Here is a 22,067-nt window from a genome sequence, read left to right on the forward strand (position 1 = left end):
GTGTTCTCTGCAAAACTGTCTAAATAAAGAAGGAAAGGAGTTTTTTTTTCCTGCCTTCCCCATAAATTCAGCTTCTCCCCCTTGATCTATGAATTCCCTGGGCTTCCATGCCAACAGTTAGTCTCCCAAGATTCTTTCTATGGAACTCCTTCGTCCCATAGTTCCCATAAATGTTTTGGCTACCAAAACACCCTTACCATCCCCCAACCCCCAAAGCCTGTTCTCAGTTTGGGTCCGGAATTGAGTAAAGGGAGCAAACTGCTCATCCCAAAATGAAAATTAGTCTCTAATGTTGTGGCTCACTGAGTCCCTCTGGCTCTCTGTGAACCTGTATTTGTCTCTCCCGCTTTTGGTCTGAGGCAAGGGAAGAATTCTTTCTTGGATTTAACCTTTGGAAAGTGAACCCATCTTAAATTGGCCCTACCTGACTTTCAATTGGTTTTCTGAGGTTTTAGATCATATGAAAAGACCTTGGTCACCAAGATGGCTCACTTCCACCTATCAAACATACCACTTATTCTCTATTTAAGTACCTTTAGTCTCCATAGCTAACTGCTCAAACAATATCAAATGTATAAAGAATGTTATTCAAAGCTAAAATCCTGACAAAAGACAAATTATAGGTGTATATTATATTATCGTTATATTTTCCTAGGTGAAAAGTCTAACCCTACCTTGCAAATGCAAGTTAAAATTAGAAAAAAAAAAAAAATGAAATTCTCATTTGCTCATCTGCAATGGAATGTTGGAAATCATTCTGTTCATTAGGTCTTAGACAGAACATTATCTATATCAATAATAAATCAGATGATGCTACATAGGGAAACATAAATTAGGAACAAATAAAGCCTATTAATCATCAAGCTACATTCTTGCCAGGACAGGATGTGGAATACAAGTGTGGTAATTCTACACCATCACATTTTCATCTACATCCATGCATTTAAATCACAGGTTTCTTCTTCTTTGGCTAGTTTTCAACAGTAGACGCTTTATATAATCCATCACATGTGAGATTCATAATTTACGATTATGGGTCCCTTTTAAATTCTTACTTTGAGTAAGAATGAATTGTTTTAAATTCTCAAAAGCTGGGCCATGATAAATTTTCCTACTGACCTATAAAATGGCTAACATTATAAATAACTGATACATTTCCAGAAGAACAATTCAATAATAGAATAAACTGCCTCAGAAATAGTTGAGAGGGTAATTCTGGGAAAGACAGATTCTACTTTGACAATTATTTTCTCAATTCCCTTCAAAGCATTGAGAATTTCTCCCTTTTCAAATTTCAAGGTATATTTAAAATCAAAACACCATGTCACAAGTGAATATGAGTTTGTTTTCAATCTAGTATGTGTATTTAATTTTTAAAAAACTTAGAAAGGTCATACCTTAATACACCATCTATTACTGATTCTAAGTAGCAAGACAAATATGACAAGAGCAAATAATTCCTCAAGCTAAGATCACCACAAGTTAATGTACAGAGCAAAGAGTTGTGAGAATAACTTAAAATATAACAATATTTTATAACAATATTACTTTTTAAATTAATTATATTAATCTAAGTTAAGTATACACATATCAAAAAGTAAAGTTAAAAGGTGTATATAAGGCCATCTGTCTCTTCTCCCATCCTCTGTCCACCTCTAATCTAGACCCCATATTAACACATTTAGTAGTTTATTTTCTATTTATTTTCATATATACAAATAATATGTATGTACTACTACCTTTTAAAACATCATTTTCAGACATTTCCACTGAATTCCTGTTTATAGAAGTTGAGAGTTCTAGCTTTCTTATGCCAACTCTTTCCCTCCAACCAAGCTCCTAATATTACGGTATGTCCATTCTTATAAAAGCTATATTTAATCATTCCATTACTATCGCAAGGTAAATATTCTTCCCTACTTTGAAAAGTAGTGTTCTCTAAACAAAGACTACTACAAGAAACAAAAAAGGACACTACATAATGATCAAGGGATCAATCCAAGAAGAAGTTATAACCATTGTAAATATTTATGCACCCAATATAGGAGCACCTCAATACATAAGGCAAATACTAACAGCCATAAAAGGGGAAATCGACAATAACACAATCATAGTAGGGGATTTTAACACCCCACTTTCAGCAATGGACAGATCATCCAAAATGAAAATAAATAAGGAAGTACAAGCTTTAAATGATACATTAAACAAGATGGATTTAATTGATATTTATAGGACATTCCATCCAAAAACAGCAGAATACACTTTCTTCTCAAGTGCTCATGGAACATTCTCCAGGATAGATCATATCTTGGGTCACAAGTCAAGCCTTGGTATATTTAAGAGACTTGAAATCGTATCAAGTATCTTTTCCGACCACAACACTATGAGACTAGACATCAATTACAGGAAAACATCTGTAAAAAATACAAACACAGGGAGGCTAAACAATAAACTACTTAATAGGGTTCCCCTGGTGGCACAGTGGTTAAGAATCCGCCTGCCAATGCAGGGGACACGGGTTCGAGCCCTGGTCCGGGAAGATCCCACATGCCGCAGAGCAACTAAGTCCGTGCACCACAACTACTGAGCCTGCGCTCTAGAGCCCGCGAGTCACAACTACTGAGCCTGTGAGCCACAACTACTGAAGCCCGCCTGCCTAGAGCCCCTGCTTCGTAACAAGTGAAGCCACCACAATGAGAAGCCTGCACACCGCAACGAAGAGTAGCCCCCTCTCGCCGCAACTAGAGAAAGCCCACGCACAGCAACAAAGACCCAATGCAGACAAAAAAAAAAAATTAAAAAATTAAAAATGAATAAATAAATAAAAATAAACTACTTAATTACCAAGAGATCATTGAAGAAATCAAAGAGGAAATCAAAAAATACCTAGAAACAAATGACAATGAAAACACGACAACCCAAAACCTATGGGAGGCAGCAAAAGCAGTTTTAAGAGGGAACTTTACAGCAATACAATCCTACCTTAAGAAACAAGAAACATCTCAAACAACCTACCTTACACCTAAAGCAATTAGAGAAAGAAGAAGAAAAAAACCCCAAAGTTAGCAGAAGGAAAGAAATCATAAAGATCAGATCAGAAATAAATGAAAAAGAAATGAAGGAAATGAGAGCAAAGATCAATCAAACTAAAAGCTGGCTCTTTGAGAAGATAAACAAAATTGATAAACCATTAGCCAGAGTCATCAAGAAAAAAAGGGAGAATACTCAAATCAACAGAATTAGAAATGAAAAAGGAGAAGTAACAACTGACACTGCAGAAATACAAAGGATCATGAGAGATTACTACAAGCAACTCTATGCCAATAAAATGGACAACCTGGAAGAAATGGACAAATTCTTAGAAATGCACAACCTTCCGAGACTGAACCAGAAAGAAATAGAAAATATGAACAGACCAATCACAAGCACTGAAATTGAAACTGTGATTAAAAATCTTCCAACAAACAAAAGCCCAGGACCAGATGGTTTCACAGGCGAATTCTATCAAACATTTAGAGAGGAGCTAACACCTATCCTTCTCAAACTCTTCCAAAATATAGCAGAGGGAGGAACACTCCCAAACTCATTCTACGAAGCCACCATCACCCTGATACCAAAATCAGACAAAGATGTCACAAAGAAAAAAAACTACAGGCCAATATCACTGATGAATATAAATTCAAAAATCCTCAACAAAATACTAGCAAACAGAACCCAACAGCATATTAAAAGTATTATACACCATGATCAAGTGGGGTTTATCCAAGGAATACAAGGATTCTTCAATATACACAAATCAATCAATGTGATACACCATATTAACAAATTGAAGGAGAAAAACCATATGATCATCTCAATAGATGCAGAAAAAGCTTTTGACAAAATTCAACACCCATTTGTGATAAAAACCCTCCAGAAAGTAGGTATAGAGGGAACTTACCTCAACATAATAAAGGCCATATATGACAAACCCACAGCCAACATCATTCTCAATGGTGAAAAACTGAAACCATTTCCACTAAGATCAGGAACAAGACAAGGTTGCCCACTCTCACCACTATTATTCAACATAGTTTTGGAAGTTTTAGCTACAGCAATCAGAGAAGAAAAAGAAATAAAAGGAATCCAAATCAGAAAAGAAGTAAAACTGTCACTGTTTGCAGATGACATGACACTATACATAGAGAATCCTAAAGATGCTACCAGAAAACTGCTAGAGCTAATCAATGAATTTGGTAAATAGCAGGATACAAAATTAATGTACAGAAATCTCTGGCATTCCTATACACTAATGATGAGAAATCTGAAAATGAAATTAAGGAAACACTCTCATTTACAGTTGCAACAAAAAGAACAAAATACCTAGGAATAAACCTACCTAAGGAGACAAAAGACCTGTATGCAGAAAACTATAAAACACTGATGAAAGAAATTAAAGATGATACAAATAGATGGAGAGATATACCATGTTCTTGGATTGGAAGAATCAACATTGTGAAAATGACTATACTACCCAAAGCAATCTATAGATTCAATGCAATCCCTATCAAACTATCACTGGCATTTTTCACAGAACTAGAACAAAATTTTCACAATTTGTGTGGAAACACAGAAGACCCCGAATAGCCAAAGCAATCCTGAGAAAGAAAAACGGAGCTGGAGGAATCAGGCTCCCTGACTTCAGACTATACTACAAAGCTACAGTAATCAAGACAGTATGGTACTGGCACAAAAACAGAAATATAGATCAATGGAACAGGATAGAAAGCCCAGAGATAAACCCACACACATATGGTCACCTTATCTTTGATAAAGGAGGCAAGAATATACAATGGAGAAAAGACAGCCTCTTCAATAAGTGGTGCTGGGAAAACTGTACAGCTACATGCAAAAGACTGAAATTAGAACACTCCCTAACACCATACACAAAAATAAACTCAAAATGGATTAAAGATCTAAATGTAAGGCTAAACACTGTCGAACTCTTAGAGGAAAATATAGGCAGAACACTCTATGACATAAATCACAGCAAGATCCTTTTTGACCCACCTCCTAGAGAAATGGAAATAAAAACACAAATAAACAAATGGGACCTAATGAAACTTAAAAGCTTTTGCACAGCAAAGGAAACCATAAACAAGACGAAAAGACAACCTTCAGAATGAGAGAAAATATTTGCAAATGAAGCAACTGACAAAGGATTAATCTCCAAAATTTACAAGCAGCTCATGCAGCTCAATATCTAAAAAACAAACAACCCAATCCAAAAATGGGCAGAAGACCTAAATAGACATTTCTCCAAAGAAGATATACAGATTGCCAACAAACACATGAAAGAATGCTCAACATCATTAATCATTAGAGAAATGCAAATCAAAACTACAATGAGATATCAACTCACACCAGTCAGAATAGCCATCATTAGCAAATCTACAAACAATAAATGCTGGAGAGGGTGTGGAGAAAAGGGAACCCTCTTGCACTGTTGGTGGGAATGTAAATTGATACAGCCACTATGGAGAATAGTATGGAGGTTCCTGAAACAACTAAAAATAGAACTACCATATGACCCAGCAATCCCACTACTGGGCATATACCCTGAGAAAACCATAATTCAAAAAGAGACATGTACCACAATGTTCATTGCAGCTCTATTTACAATAGCCAGGACATGGAAGCAACCTAAGTGTCCATCAACAGATGAATGGATAAAGAAGATGTGGCACATATATACAATGGAATATTACTCAGTCATAAAAAGAAACGAAATTGAGTTATTTGTAGTGAGGTGGATCAACCTAGAGTCTGTCATACAGAGTGAAGTAAGTCGGAAAAAAAAAAAAAATACTGTATGCTAACACATATATATGGAATCCAAAAAAAAAAATGGTCATGAAGAACCTAGGGGCAAGACGGGAATAAAGACGCAGACCTACTAGAGAATGGACTTGAGGACACGGGGAGGGGGAAGGGTAAGCTGGGATGAAGTGAGAGAGTGGCATGGACATATATACACTACCAAATGTAAAATAGCTAGCTAGTGGGAAGCAGCCACATAGCACAGGGAGATCAGCTCGGTGCTTTGTGACCACCTAGGGGGGTGGGATAGGGAGGGTGGGAGGGAGGGAGATGCAAGAGGGAAGAGATATGGGGATATATGTATATGTATAGCTGATTCACTTTGCTATAAAGCAGAAACTAACACACCATGGTAAAGCAATTATACTCCAATAAAGATGTTAAAAAAAAAAAAATAGTGTTCTCTGATTATACTTTCTTTCTTGAAAAAAAAAAAAAACGTTGCTTTTGTTAATAATTTCCCAATTGTGACATTTGCTTAGACTTCCTTAAGATCATGATCAAAACTTTCCACACCTTCTGAAAAATGCCTCCATAAAATTTTCAAATGAAATTCTGTCAGATTGTTTTTTGTTTTCCTCCAGGAAACATCCCCTTTTGGCCCTTTCTTCCTCCTGCTCCAATCTGGACTGTCTATTCTCTGGCCTGAGGAATAGCTTCCTCAAACTTCCTTCTACCACTCTCCTAGTATGAAACTCATTTTTCCTGGATCCCATGTCTTTCCTCTTTGATTTATTTTCTTATTTTGGTGAGCACATCTCCAGAAGTTTCCTAAAAAAGAGTGACTGTGACTTATATTTTTGAAATTTTCCATGTGTGAAAATGTCTTTAATTTACCTTTGTTGATAATTGGGCTAACTATAGAATTCTGGGCTGAATAGCTTTCACCCTCAGAGAGCTGAGGCATTTATATACTATCCTCCGGCTTCCAAAGTTATGGTTTAGAAGTCTCATGCCATCAGTGTCGCAAGCTTTTGAATGTCTTCTGTTTTTCCTTTCACCTCCTCACTCTTGCTATTATACAACTTAAAATAATTGGCCTGAATATGTCTCGTCTTGTTTTTCACTTATCATGCTGGGCATTCAGTGTGACATCTGATCTGAAAATTAATTTCCACTGATTCAGGAAAATTTCCTTTTGGCTTTTCATTCAGAACAAACAGATGTCAGTTATCTGCAACTTTTCTCTAGGTTTTCTCCAGAAAGGGTCCTCTAGCTTACCCAAGGAAGACAATTCTGTACAGGTGTGCACAGAATTTGCATCAGAATATGCTTATGGACTTCCAAGAGGGAGATTCAAGATACAGTCACAGAATAATGTCTTCCCTAATTTCAGGCAGTATTACAGGGCATAAACAATGAGATCATGTTTTCCATTTATAGTTTCCCATAAATTGTTAGTTCTCTGCTGATGACTTCAAAATAGACACCTAAAACCCCACTGCCTCTCCTAAGTCACAGTTCAGAATTTCCAGTAGCCTGCTTGGTACTGTCATTTCTCCCTCAACCACCTGGTCCTACTGACTATAATGACTTTAATGACATGACCTAGTTCCCAGGCTCAAGATAACAGAATCGTTTTTAGCTCCTCTTCCTTATTCCCTTACTCTTTTATTCCCCTATTTAAATAATTGCTACCTGTAAGTATATTGCATTTCCCTCACAACAACTTCCAGGTAAATTTAAAGCCTTATAGATTTCCTCATGCAAATTATCTATTCTTCTTCCTAAACATTTATTCTTATCATCAGCCAGGCTAAGAGCCATATTACTCCTTCTCAAAATTACTATAACAGGCTCCTAAACAACCTTGTTCCCTGCCCTGCTCCCTCTCCAATCTCTCCCACATGATGCTGTCTATTCTGGTTTTTTCCCTTAAATTAGAATTAAGTTAGAATTTCATGATCAAAATCCTCCAATGCCAACATATACTTCATTCAATAAACTCTAAATTTCTTCCAATGTTCAAAGTTCAATTTCTCACCCAACCTCCTCCGAAATTCTTTGAAATGTTTGGTTTTATTTACCCTAATCCTATGGCATCAATCTTTTTGCAGTTATTTTGTCCCTTAAAAAGACTAGAAGCCCTTGCAGATAAGAATAATGTCTAAATCATTGCTGCAATTCATCACCTCTTCTTTCACATAAGAAGTCTAACAAACATTGAACTGATGATTTTTCAAACTAGTGATTCTTGTTTATGTTGGTTTATCTACCTTCCATCTAAACCAGGATTTATTACAGGATTATTAATAATTCAGAGAGGTTAATGTGCCATTTGGATACCCAGTTGTGGCTCTAATGCTTTGCAATCATAAGAGATTCCTGTTGTGATATCCAAATGCTCCTGTGTGTGTTGGGGGTGGGAGGATGGAGGAGAGGGAGGTGGGAAGAGGAGGGAGTTGGAAATAAAACACTCTAAAAGCAGTGCTTCTCAGGATTAACATGCATTCAGATCAGCTGGGATTCTTGCTAAAAAATGGACTCTCACTGAGAAGTCTGGGAGGGGGCCTGAGATTCTGCATTTCTAACAAGCTCTCAAATTATGCTGGCGCTACTGGTCCTTGAACCACAGCTGGAGTAGAAAAGCTAAAGAACACTGTGGCCCCAATTGCCTTGAAGTGCTGGACTCTCTTTCTTCTCCACACTACAGTTTCTCTCAAACCCTTATATGAAGATGTGTTAATTTATGCAAAATAGCCAAATTATTATTATTTTTCCTCTACAATACTACATTGTTAGAATAAGTTAGGGATGTACAGATGTGACCAATGAGATTAACTTATAACTAACTTAATTGCTATAAGTGATAAATAACCTACTTAGTTTCAACCAATGACATATAAAACTTTTTCCCCTCCGTTTTCTCATACAAAGAAGAGAAGAACATTCATTTAATATGCATTAACCTGGAAGGAAAATGTAAAGATGACAAGTTATGATTTATTATTTGACTTTCAAGTAAATGTCCTGTTATGTGTGGCAGGAGAAATTGTATCCAAGATGCCTTAATATATTTTTAAAGACCTTGAATTTTCTTCACATCTTACTTCAATTAATTCAGTAATATATTATGTCTGGTCTCTCTTTGAAGCCTATCATAATATCCATTTGTGCTTTATAACTTCCAAGGAGCTTTTCCTCTATTATTTCATTTGATCCTTAACCAAAGGATGATCACTAATTTCCAGATGAGAAAACCTAGATTCAGAAAGAGCAAACAACTGTTCTAATGGTACAAGAACAGTACATGGCAGAGAAAGCTAAAACCTAGAAATTTTCTCTTTTTCTTAGAGAAAGCTAAGATCTATCGAGGTCTTCTAACTCTAAGCCCTATCACCCATTACAGCTATATTTTATATTTTAAGATTTACCATTACTTAGAAAAGCAAGGTTCTTTTTCAAAACAATTCTACTTACTGTTTTTATGGAACATACCCACAGACAAGTTCACTTCTATTGCTTCCTCCACTTTACCATTCCATTGGGATTACTGAAATATTTATCTTATTTTCTAGACTGTGTCTGGCTCACTTTGGCTTTAGGGAAATAAACCTCTTTATGAGTATCTTTCTTTCTAAGTAAAAAGCACTTTAGCTTTAATTTATGCCTCTTTTGAATTAATAGGATTAAAACAGCATGTTGAAAGGACTCAGAAAAATGCAAAATGTATATTACAAGTTCTTAAGAAAGAGAGAGGCATTTGCCAAATTTTCTGTTAAAAAGACCCAATGACATTCATTTAAAAAATACCTGTAAACTTATATTTTTACATTTATACTGAAAGACTCTCACTGTAAAAATTCCTTTAATAAGACCCAAGAAATTAGAGCCAAATTTTAGGTAAGTGAAGTCATAGAACAAGAAATCGTATATAAAAAATTTTATCTCCTCAATAATTTACAGAATAGTAAACCAACTATATACAGTATACGATCTGTTCAAAGAAACCTATTTTAACCAAAAAATAGTGGACTGGGTTTAATCCCAGAAAAATTTGCCTTTACTTAAATTATGCCCTTATAAGTTCCTTCCATATTTATGCATAACAAGGATGCAATTCAAGTGTCTCATGATGTAGCTCTCCTTTACCCTGCCAGGAGGACACTGCTGACCACATAGGCCTCAGTGATTTTTATGTATGTTCCTAATTCCAGGAACACTTTTTATATGATACTTTTGTATGGCAATATTACATCATATGTTACCGTATATTATTAGGTAACTTCTACCACTCTGTGAACCTCTACAGATCAATCATGTTTAGAAGAATGCTCTACATAGTGTTAAATAGATTTTAATCATTACTAAAACACAGTGTTGGATACAGGCAAGTTGTAGTACAAACACTATTGAACTGAAATGCAGAAGGCTTGGATCAGCTTTTTAATTATCTACTTATGTGACTCTGAGGTTATTATTTAATCTTTCTGAAGTTTTATTTCTAAATCCTTACATAACAATTTTCTAAACCTATGTAGTACTTACAACCTATATCAATATATCAAACTGAATATATTTTTATATCTGTTTAACCTCTCTTTCCACCTACACAACAGTTGACACTGATAATGAACCAGACAATAGCTTGCTACGCAAAATAAGCCAGTTTTATTAACATATGTTCTAAAAGTAGCCTGATTTTAGAGGAAAAAAAAATCATTATTTTCTTCAATAGGGTATGAATTATCCCACATTTCTCCTGAATCATTAATTATTCCTCTCCTAGATTATTTCAATTAACAAATAAATATGCTGTTGTTTAGCTCATGAAAAAAACAAGTCTCTTGATCTCATTGTCCTTCCAGCTACTACTGCCCATGTCTCTATTATGGGAAAACTCCTTGAAAGAATCATCTGCCCTTGCCCCCAGTTCCCGAGCCCATGCTCTTCAGAATCCATCCGAGTTGTGCACTGGCTCCCACACTTCAAGACACTGCTCTTATCAAGGTCGACAAAAGACTTCTGTTGTTAAATTTAATGTTAATTTTTACTTATCTTTCGTGACACATTAGCTGAATATGACACTGCTGATAGTCCCTTTTCTTACTTTCTTCATTTAACTTTCTCTACACCACAACTTCTGATTTTTCTCCTACATACCTGGGCACTTCTTTTAGTTCACTTAGATGCTCAGTTCTCCTTTCACTAATTTCCTGACTTAAGAGTATCCCAGAACTCAATCCTCTAAATCTTCTATATCCCTTAGTCATCTCACAGAGTTTCATGGATTTAACTTTTCTCTATGCTAACTGCCAAATCTCCAATTGACATCGCCTATAAACTCCAAAAATGATATACTCAAGTGCTTTCTAGGCATCTTACTTAGATATCTAATAGCCTTCTCAAACGAATATGTCCACTTGATCTTCCCACACAACATTCTTTCACAATCTCTGCCATCTCAATAGTAACCCCATCCTTAGATCAAAAACAAACAAACAAAAAAACCATGGAGTCAGATTTGACTTCTCTCTTACTTCATATCCAATCCATCAACAAATCCTATTGGCTCTACCTTCATATCTTCTTCTCCTACCTCCACTGCAACTAGTCTGGCGCATAGACCATCATTTCTCACCTGGATTATTACAGTCCTCTCAGACTTGGCTCCCTATTTCCCTGATCTCTCCCTTTCAGTGCACACACAGTACAGAAACTAGAGTGATCCTATAATAATGAAAGTCAGACCATGTCACCTCTGTGCTCAAAATTCTCCAATGGATTCCCATAACACTCAGACTAAAAACCAACGTTTTAACAATGGCAACAGTGAAAGGATCTAATCCTTCTTCCCTCCTATTAACTCTCTGATTTAATCAATTTTCTTCTTTCTCCCATTCCACTGGTTTTTTTGCCATACTGTCTTCTTTAAGATCCTTGAACATGCCAGACACCTTTTCACCTCAGGACTTTTGCACTTGCTGTTCCTTTTGCCAAAAATATTCCTTTCCTGAGTATCTGCACGAATTGCAACAATAATTTCTTGCAGTATCTGTGAAAACATCACTCTCTGGGTGAGCTCTTTCTTGAGCCCCATATTTGACTACGACACCCCCACCAATCAACTTTCCTGATTCATTTTTCTCCATAGCACTTATCATCTTCCATCTTGCTGTGTAATGTACTTACGTATGGTCTACCTTTCTGTATCAGAATATAAACTACATGATGCCAGGGAGTTTTGCCTCTTCTACTTGCTAATATATCCCCTTGTTGCCAGCATGGGGCTGGAAACAGTGGGCATCAGAAACTATTGTTATTAACCACTGAGAGCTGAATATCAAATACACAATAATATTATCCTTGATCTCTTAAACCTACGAAAGCCCAGTCCCACACACAGCCTCAGTTTAGAGAAAATACATCTGGGAAAACAAGTGAGTCCATTAAAAATTAAACCATCAATGACTTGCTCTATAGAAGAAAATATATGGGAATTCTTACTATAAGATTGATAATGCTTCTTTACTATGTATTTAAGGAGAGATATTCAGAGCAAGTCATCTTCTTTTCTCATTGATTTGACAACAAAAATGTCCACTTTAGAAAGGAACTCCTGAATGATTTTATGATTCCTTTTAACCCACCCTGAAGGCTACCAACCACTCAAAGACACTACTCTTATCAAAGTCAATAATGACCTAACGGCTTGTTAACTACTAGAAGACCATGAAGATAAAAATACTGGAAAGTACCTTCAATAAATTCACAATCTGTGGGTGGTACTGGACTGAGGGAAACTAACCCTAGTAGAAAATGTTTGAGAGTAAACAGAAGCAACTTTAATATATGCTGTAAATCCCCAGGAGGAAACTATGTAATATTTTTCAAAGTTGTTTATATAGGGAAAACTCTGGTCTGGGAACAACCATTAATATCTAGCAAGATAATAGTGTTTCACAAAAATTAATAATTGACAGCATTTATTAAATGTTTACTATGCCAAACACTGTTTTACGTGCTTTACATGGATCAAGACACCTTCACACTACCTCATTAGAATTAAATTAATTAATGCACTTGGAAACTGCAGTACATAAAATAAACATCCATATATCCCACAACTAGTAACAGCAGTTAAGACCTAATAAGCAGTTTGGCTTCAGAACCTGCCTTCTTCACTGCTATACTCAATCGAGATAACAGAACTGATACAAAACTAGTCAAATCAAACAAGTTAGATGAGTCAAATAGCCATGAATCTCTACTTGAGGCATACCACATTTCACAGCTAAATAGAGTCATTTGTAAATAATGAAAAATATATAGACTTATCCACTCATTCCTCAGAAGACTCAAACAAGATAAAGAACTATTCTATCAAATGCACTAATGTTTAGTTATACAATAGCAGATAAAAATTTTAAAGATGATTTCCAGTTTTCTTTTCTATGAAAAGACATAAGTTTTGGAGGAGCAAAAAATAATTAGTACTATTGGTAGTTACTGAGAAGAGCATACTACCGAAGATGTAATAATGAAACCTTGTATTTTTTTTTTTTTAATAGCTTGATATTTGTGTTCCTGAACATGCAATGTCTCCCTCAAGGGCACAAGGTGGCCAGAACATGGGCCTGGAACTAGAGAGATGAAAACACACAAGTTAGTTCTGCCACTTAACAGCTTCTTGCTTTGGGGCAAGGCCTTCAGGTTCTGACCTCATGTTTCTTATCTATAAAATGGGTATAAAAATGATGGTTCTTCATAGTGTCCTAAAGTCTAAGTAGGGTCCTGGATGCAGTCTCCTGTTTGATGTTCCTGATAGAACTTCCCACTATTTGAAATAACCTTCATCTGTTTGTTTACCTGTTTATTGTTTGCCTCCCTATCTGGTAAAGAAATTCAAGGGGGACAGTGACTTTTCTCTTCCTTTTTCAAAGTTTTTGCCCATTCCCTCTTTACCTATCTCATCTTTAGGAGTTTTCCAAACAAATACCATTGCAGATACTAATGATTCCTGGGTATAAATATCCTTAACCCGCATGAGTTCCTTCATGATGATTTATAATACAAAAAATGTTTACAGTAATTGCAAGACTGAATTTGGTCATTTTTCAAAAATTATATTTACTACATCTGCAGTATAAAGTATACAAGTCACTGTGAGAAGCTCACCTTGTAAGGCCATATATATATATTACCCTTATAACACAAAACCCAGAAATACAGAACATCCTGACCTCTAAGTTTCCTTACTTGTTACTCAAGAAACTGATTTAGTATGCATAAATGTGCAAGAATTCAAAATATGCAACTGAGGGGAAATCTCTTTACACAACAATAGAACCAAACAAGCTCCTGTGGATTCAGAGGTTCAAAGCTAAGTCTTTATCAAAGAGCATTCTTTGGATAAAATGGTTATTTTATTTCTGTTGGCCTTTAAGAAATCCCTCAAAATAATCTTGCAGCTGTTTAAAGTAGCTAACTCTACTGATACTGGCTGCGTCTCTGGTCTGCACCTAAGGAAGCTTGAGTTATGGAAAGCAAAGCTGATTTTGTGCCCATAAAAATGAATTATTTTTGAAAATACAGTTAATTTTTCATTTTGACTGATTTTTCTAACCTCACATTCTGGCAGTATTTTAATGCCAAGCACGAAGTTTTAGACTCCCTCAAAACTAAGCAATGGGTGATACTAGCTGATCTTCACTCATTAGTCAGTCATAAGAGAAAGAGAAAATGCCAAAGGAGAGTTGTGATTATTACCTCAGAGGTAGGAATTTTCCTCATCATAACCCCAAGTTAGCAGTGATTTTTATGTTATAACTTTGTTTATTCAGGAATAGGCTACTTTTGAAAACTATTACATCAGGATTTGAACTACTTTCCTTTTACACTCTCAGATAGGCAGAGAAGAGGTGGCTAGGGAAACTGTTGAAATTCTCCCAAGTGTATGGTTAATGCATACTTACTTCATAGTGTTGAACTGATGATTTCCGAAGAAAAGTCCCCAAATTCTTATAGGTGGAAAGAGGCATATTCTGTAAGCATTGTCAGTAATTCTCCTAGCCAAGATCTTTACTTTATTATTAGCATACAATCTGGCAATGAATGGCAACAGCAGCCACAGGGCGCTATAGGAGAGAGGGAGGGGGAGGAGGGAGAGGAGAAAGGGGGGACAAGGGGGAGAGGGGGTGAGGGGGTAGTGAGTGTGAGTGTGTGTGTGTGTGTGTGTGTGTACTGAGGGTGAGCTGAGAGATTTTTAAAATTCCTTCCCTGCATTCAGTCTTTGCTATTGCTTTTGACATGTATCAATAGATAATCTACATGTAGATAAATATCTAAAAAATATAATATTTGGAAAGTATACTAAATATAAGAACCATCCAAAGAATAGTTCTTATTGCATTTAATCCAACATTTATACCAGTTCTCCTTTTATATAAGTACTAGGTGCTGGAAAGAGTGAAAATCTACAGAGAGATAAATAAAACAGGATTTTGAACTCTTATATGGTTGATTCCAAGTATTAATACAAAAACATAGATTCATACCAAAAAAAAACCCTCTAACTAGGGATAAACTAATTAGCAGCAGCTACATAAAATTAATGTTTTTTAATTTTTTTATTTTTAGGAACTGATTTGTTATCTTCTAATGATCAAGTTACCACATTTGAGTTAATATTTTACAGTCACTCGTATAAAATTTTGATTATGAACACAAATTAGCACAATGACAATCTCCCTTTTTCCCATAAGATTATCAAAGTCTGTAAATCTCTTTTGGCTACCATGAGCGTGTGGTCTTCTTCAACTCCATTTAATTTCGACAATTGAAATCGTATAATCAGTTAGTCAAATATCAGCATGATGCTTCTGTCAACTTTAAAGTTCACTTCGGTAGGTAAGTGCCTCAGGGAAGAACTGCTGCTCTTGTCTAGGGTGTGAGAAATATGATTAGGCACCCAGGCTCTCCAAAGCATGGGGCTGACTCAGGAGCTGAGCCACCAACTAATTTGAAACCTTAATTTCTTAATTCCTCAGTACCTCAATAACCTCATTTATAGGCAGATGATAATAATCCCCACCTCACAGGGTGGTGATGAGGATAAAATGACATAATTCACACATATTCCTTATACCAGTGCTTTGCTCATGATGAATCCTCAGTGAGTAACTATTAACTATTATTAAAGTTTCTTTCCAAGTCTAATTTATTTTGCATTGTCCACTCTCATCAATGCAATGCTCATGTTATTCACTATATCACAGAAACCAGGTAGTATTTCCTTTTTTTTTCCGTTCAATCTATTTTCACACTCTCTTTTTTTTTTTTTATTGTTTGGCTTTTCATACTTGTTTTCTGTTCTGTTCTTAAGATAAATTTTGAAAACAGGCAAACAAATCTGACTTGTGTAATATGATGGGTTGTGAAAAGTCCATATTATATACTTGGGTGATCCATATCTCTATCAGGATAGAGAACATTTCCATAAGCCCAGAAAGTTTCCTCTCATATCCCTTTCCATTCGATCCTTCCCTCAGCTGCACAAAGGCAATGTCCTGAATTTTTTTAACCATAGATTAGTTGTCGCTGCTCTAGAAATTCGAGAATATAAAAACTCAAAAATAATGTTACCTTAACTCTTTAATTCATGAGGTATAAATTCCAAACAAATACCAACATATGAAATGTGTAGTGAGTATAATAAGATAATTCCACTTAAGCTTACATTAGACATCAAATTTGCTTTTATTATTGATATTTAATTTGAGCTGAAAATAAGTTGTCTTAAAGATTAAAACTGCCAGCATAATTTTTACCCGCCAAGTTCAGAATAAAGGAGTTTGAGTCCCCTACATTCCTCTCGTTACTTAGGTATTAAAGAAGCCAAGGGGATATTACAGAAAAAAAAAAAGAAATCTTTGAGCATGAAACTTGGCTCGTTCTCTCTCTCTCGATATATATATTGATATATTACACTTACATATAAACACATATTAGCATATAAACTTTGCTTTCATACTAATTTAAACATTTAAAAACAATTAGCTTAGTAGATTTCATTTCTTAAATGTTTTCTCATCTCTGTATTTTAAGCTTTTCACACAGACTATTTTTTAAACAATAAAATATGTATATGCTTGAGATATTCAAGGTATTTTAGTTTAATATATTTGAAGATATCTTACTGTTTTAAAAAATACTAAGGATCAACGAATTAGTAGCAGCTGTATAGAATTAATGATTTTTCTATTTTTAGGCTGTTGAGCTGCACCCCACAGGCCTACAAGGCTTGTGCTTGCCCAGCTTCAAGACCAAAGAGCCCGGAGCCAGCGACAGAGACATCAATGGTTTAATGGATGGGAGATCTTACATGTCTGAAGCAAGGTTCTGGAGCAACACCCCACCATGTATGCGGCGGCTCATGGCGAAGCAGGACAAAGCAAGCAGACTTCACCCCCACGGGCAGGGGGAGGTTACCACTTATAAGGGAAATTGACGGCAGTTTGGCTCATCAGTTACCAGGGAAACCAGCAGAGGGGCCCGCCCCTAACTGCCCCTTTGATAGGCTATCACGGTGGCTAAAATTAGAGCAATCATTAGCTGGGACATGGGGCAATCATGTAGGAAGGTCTGTCAGGTGAGTAGGGTATAGGTGAAGCAGGCACTGGTTGAACAGGGGACTTACAGAGAGCAAGAGAACAGCTATCTTGAGTGGCCTGACCATACATAGGTATTGATTTATTTTAATATAAAACTGACTACAGGGACTTCCCTGGTGGTCCAGTGGTTAAGACTCCATGCTTCCAATGCAGGGGGCGCGGGTTCCATCTGTGGTAGAGGAGCTAAGATCCCACATGCCACGCAGCATAGCCAAAAAAAAAAAAAAAAACTGACTACAACTTGCTGACCAAAATTTCTTAATTATGCTAATCAGTAGTTAAAAATTGTAAATAATGAACTGAAAAGCATACATGAACAGTTTTGGCGTCTATTTTCTTCACCAAGAATAATGAATCAGTGGGCTTTGCGTTCTATAATAATCTTATTATTAACTGATGCCAATACTACAAACATTTCACTGAAGTCAGTATGCATTTCTAAATAAGCGAAGGCAACCTGAAAAACACTGACACATTTACCTTTGTAGGTTAGCTTGAGTCGTGGAATATTTTGCTTAGACGTTCCAATGACTGGAAGAAACAGCATGGTCATGCTTAGCATCATCAGGGCATGAAAAAGGTAAAAATCATGGTTTCTGGACTTTGGTCTCTCATCTTTAGTAACAATCATGATGAAAACAATGTTCTGTTTCAAACAGCGTTAATTTAATCTAAAAAGAAGAAAAGAACTATTAATATAGCAGTTTGCAGATTTTCCTACACTTACTAAATTATAATTTTCTGAATGTATGTAGATTTAAAAAAATGCTTGCTCCTTCTCTCTTGTTCTGCTCTTAGAAATTGTTGCAAGGGAAACGAATCAGAACTGAGTAATAAAATTCAGGTCTGGCTTTACTCAGAGGACATGAGTACAGAACTAAAAATTCAACTACTTATGTTAATTAGCAACTATTCTTCTACTAAAGTTTTTGTTTTGTTTTGTTTCATGCAAATATAGGAGTGACAAATTCTTTCTGCAACTTGATGAATTCTTGATCAGATAAGAATACTGGTAGAAGCCTACACTTTCCCCATACCATCCTCAAAGGAAAAGACCCTCAAGCAAAATTTAATAAAAGCTGTCATTTTGAGAGAGTTCTTTTGTTTCTGACAAAAAATATTTTAACAGTTCACCTAAAATTGGGACAACTGGACATGATCAGGTCAGGGCCACCAGTATAGACTTTAGGCCTGGGACAAGGCAATCTTACCTGCAACCTATACTACTCCACACAGGGCAGCACTGAATATAAAAACAAACTGTAAAATAAAAGGGTTTATAAGAGGTGGTGGTTATTAACTAGGTTGCCATAAACAAGCTGCCTTGGTTGTCTTTGTTAAGACATGGAATAAATCAAAACACACATATTTCAAACTAAGCCTGGTAATAATAATTACAAATAATATTCGTTGAGTATTTACATGAACCAGATACTTTTTTAAGAAGTGTGTTACATAAATTAAATCACTTAATGCTGTTAAATTAATTAAACAAGTAGGTCATTAGACTGAGGTGGCTCTAATGCCATGGTAGCCTACCTAATCAAACAAAATCTAAGCCTGTAAATGCCTCAAAGCTATGAACTCAGAACGCTAAGAACAACCAAACAGTTAACTAGGCTTTAAGCTATAGCCAATAAAATAATTTCCTTTCTTTGTTTCCGAAATTTTCTTTGTGTAAGTCTTCCCCCTAATATCCTATCAGTGGAGTGCTCCTAACCACTTCCAGTTTGGTGCCGCACAATTCAAATTGATTTTTGCTCATATAAACTCTTAAAAATTTTAATATGCCTCCGTTTATTTTTTAATCAATGCTAATGACAGTCAAGAAAGATAGGTAATTATTTTCCTCATTTTCGGATGAGGAAACTGAGGTACAGGGTTTGATAATTCTCTCAAGGTCTTGTGGCAAATAAGAGATGGATTAAAACATTTGTTCTGGACTTCAGCTAGAATCAGCCTCCTTAGCCCCTAAGTCTTTAGGTGCTTTTCATTATGGCAGAATCAAGTGACCTTCAACTCTTGATGCAGTCTTCAACTTCTCCTCGACATCTTCTAATAAATAGCCCACAGAAAGGATCTTGCTATGCGTACTTCCTGGGAGGATTCCAGATGTGGTACCTGCTTCAAGTACCAATAATTTATTGGTAACAGCTTTAGCCATAATAAAAATGTATTATACTTTAGTATTTTTGTAATTATTTAATATCAAAATAAATACTTTATGTCTATATGGCTTAGTTTTAAGAGAATGTCTAAATAAGGGTATTTTTCTTATGGTAGATCAACTCTTTACTAAAGTGCCTCAATGACTTTGAATCAAGTTTCCTTAAACTTACCTTAAATCGCAGAAGTTAAGATCAATCTGGGAATGTGAAATAAAATAAAATATAGGGATGTATTAATCTTTTATACAAGACAAACATTCTAAGAATAGACTACAAATGGTATGTTGTTTCTTCATGAAACGTTGAATATGAATGCTTAATAAAGTATATTTTCTCAGTTACTTTAATTACCCATAGGAAGTACCAAACTATTCTGTCTTTGTGTGTAATCCATGCATATTTAATTCTTTGATTTAGAAGATTACTACAAATGAAAAGAATCAAGTTGAATTAGATACTCATTTAAGAATATCGTATGCCACACATAACATATTTTATTCACATTTACTTGACATATGTGAATGTGTCACACATAACATATTTTATTCACATTTGCCACACATAACATATTTTATTCACATTTACTTGACATTTCTTGATGATTTCACCTAATGACATAATTTAAGAGAAAACAGGAATGTCTGTCTGACCAAAAAGATCTACACTATCAGCAGTCCTTAATGAAAATTCTAGTTTTAAAAATTTCAGTAATATATATTTTCAAATAAAACACTAATAAAGCCCTTCTGTAAATAACATATTTAAAACAAACTCTTAAAAAATAAAGAGTTGTATTATTTCAAAACTAGTAGGAAAATGCATATGCTATTGGCAAAAAACAGAGTCACTTAACTGGTCTACAGAAAAATTTATCAGGATTAGTTTTAAATTATGTGAGTTTTAATTTACTCACTGTCTTAAGAAATGCATGTTTGCAACTTTTCAATTTTACATTTACACTAGTAAAACAGAGATGCATTCTTTGAGTTACAGATTCTCCTTAAAAACGTACTGTTTTTTTGCAAATAAGAATATGCATTTAAGAATATATAATACACATATACTTACGGTCATTAACACCATAACTCATCTCCAATGATTTATTAAAGTGAGAAGAAAGATAAGATTCTTATTTGAAAGGAGCAGTTGATTATACACAAATAAAGTATCATGAAATAATTGCTAAAATCGAGATATTTATAAGATGCTATGGAAGGCAGCTCAAAGGAGTATCATATAGGTTTAAGTAAGACAAGGATAGTTTCATAGAGGACAGAGAAAGGAGAATAAAAAGCAAAAAGAGACATTTCCAGGTAACAATGATACCTAGTTAAGGGTTCCTGAAAAGCTGGAAGCATGATAGGCGTGAGAAGGGCGAGACAATGTAGCATAATCCAGTGGAGTGAAAGAGAGAGGAAACCAAAGAGGGATTCGGCCTAATGCTTAAATGTGCCTCATGCCTGTTCTGGTACCTAATATACAATATTAGGACTCAAACGATGCTGTTATTCCACACTGCCTTTGGTCTTAGATCATATGTGCTGGTTTCATCCATATTCATCAGTGCTTCTCTAATCCCACTTGCCTGTTTCTTTTACTTTTCCCTATGTCCACATGTTAGCAGAAAATGGGTATCTGATCACAGCAGCTCCACAGCTTTGCCACACAAACGTGTATCCTTCCACCTACCCATACCCTCCAAAAAGAGTGAAAGGTTAGTTGAATATAGAGATTAAGTATATTAAACTTCTCATTAGGTTTAGTTTTTCTGAGCTTCTGGACATATGTAATACTACTTTTTTTTATGACATGTAACAATGCATGTAATGTGAATGTATGTTTATGTACACACGCGAAAGAGAGGAAACTTTCCGTGTGTGCATTTTATTAGCAATAATGACCTCAGTACAGGACATTTCCTGTGAATTAATGACCAGTTGAGGTTAATGGCCCTTAGCTATGTATTGAGATATCTACTCCTCCAACTGGTCATTAATCGCTAAGACATGCCCTGTGGTCCAACACTATAAGTTAAGAAGATTGATGTTTTGGTTTCCAATGAACAGTAGTCACACTGTTCCTTGTTACCTAACTCATTAATATTGTTAAATAACTTAAAAATCAAAGCACTGCTTTCCTTGCTAGTATGACATTCCGATAAGTGCCCACACGTGCTGAACCATTTGTTAAGGGTGAGGGACAAAATAAAACAAAAATTCTGAAACTCCTGGAACGTTTTTTTTAAACTTTATATATTTTTCTCCTATAAAACAATCACTCTATAACCTGCTGCTCCTGATTCTTTGTATTTCCTCCCAACAATCCTTTGAATTCAATAGTTAATCTTTTAATTGAGATAATTTATGGGTTAAATGTATTGCCAACAACCTCTCCAATAATCTATTGATATTTTGCTATCTTCCAGTGC

At 35.4% G+C, this 22,067-nt stretch overlaps 1 protein-coding gene across 4 annotated transcripts in view; it reads right to left on the minus strand.

Moving 5' to 3' along the window:
• SEMA3D (semaphorin 3D) overlaps positions 1–22,067 on the minus strand; it is a 206,956-nt gene that overhangs the window by 116,639 nt on the left and 68,250 nt on the right. For 2 of the 4 annotated variants that reach the window (XM_061197663.1, XM_061197664.1), the window contains 2 exons: positions 19,811–19,836; positions 17,952–18,142 (listed from right to left, as the gene is read on the minus strand). In XM_061197663.1, the coding sequence (XP_061053646.1) occupies positions 17,952–18,102 (151 nt within the window). In that variant the 5' untranslated portion in view covers positions 18,103–18,142; positions 19,811–19,836. The remainder of the gene's footprint in view (positions 1–17,951; positions 18,143–19,810; positions 19,837–22,067) is intronic. The other 2 variants (XM_061197666.1, XM_061197665.1) reach the window with 1 other exon arrangement.

Source organism: Eubalaena glacialis, chromosome 8 (assembly GCF_028564815.1).
Source record: "Eubalaena glacialis isolate mEubGla1 chromosome 8, mEubGla1.1.hap2.+ XY, whole genome shotgun sequence".
NCBI classification, from domain to species: Eukaryota; Metazoa; Chordata; class Mammalia; order Artiodactyla; family Balaenidae; genus Eubalaena; species Eubalaena glacialis.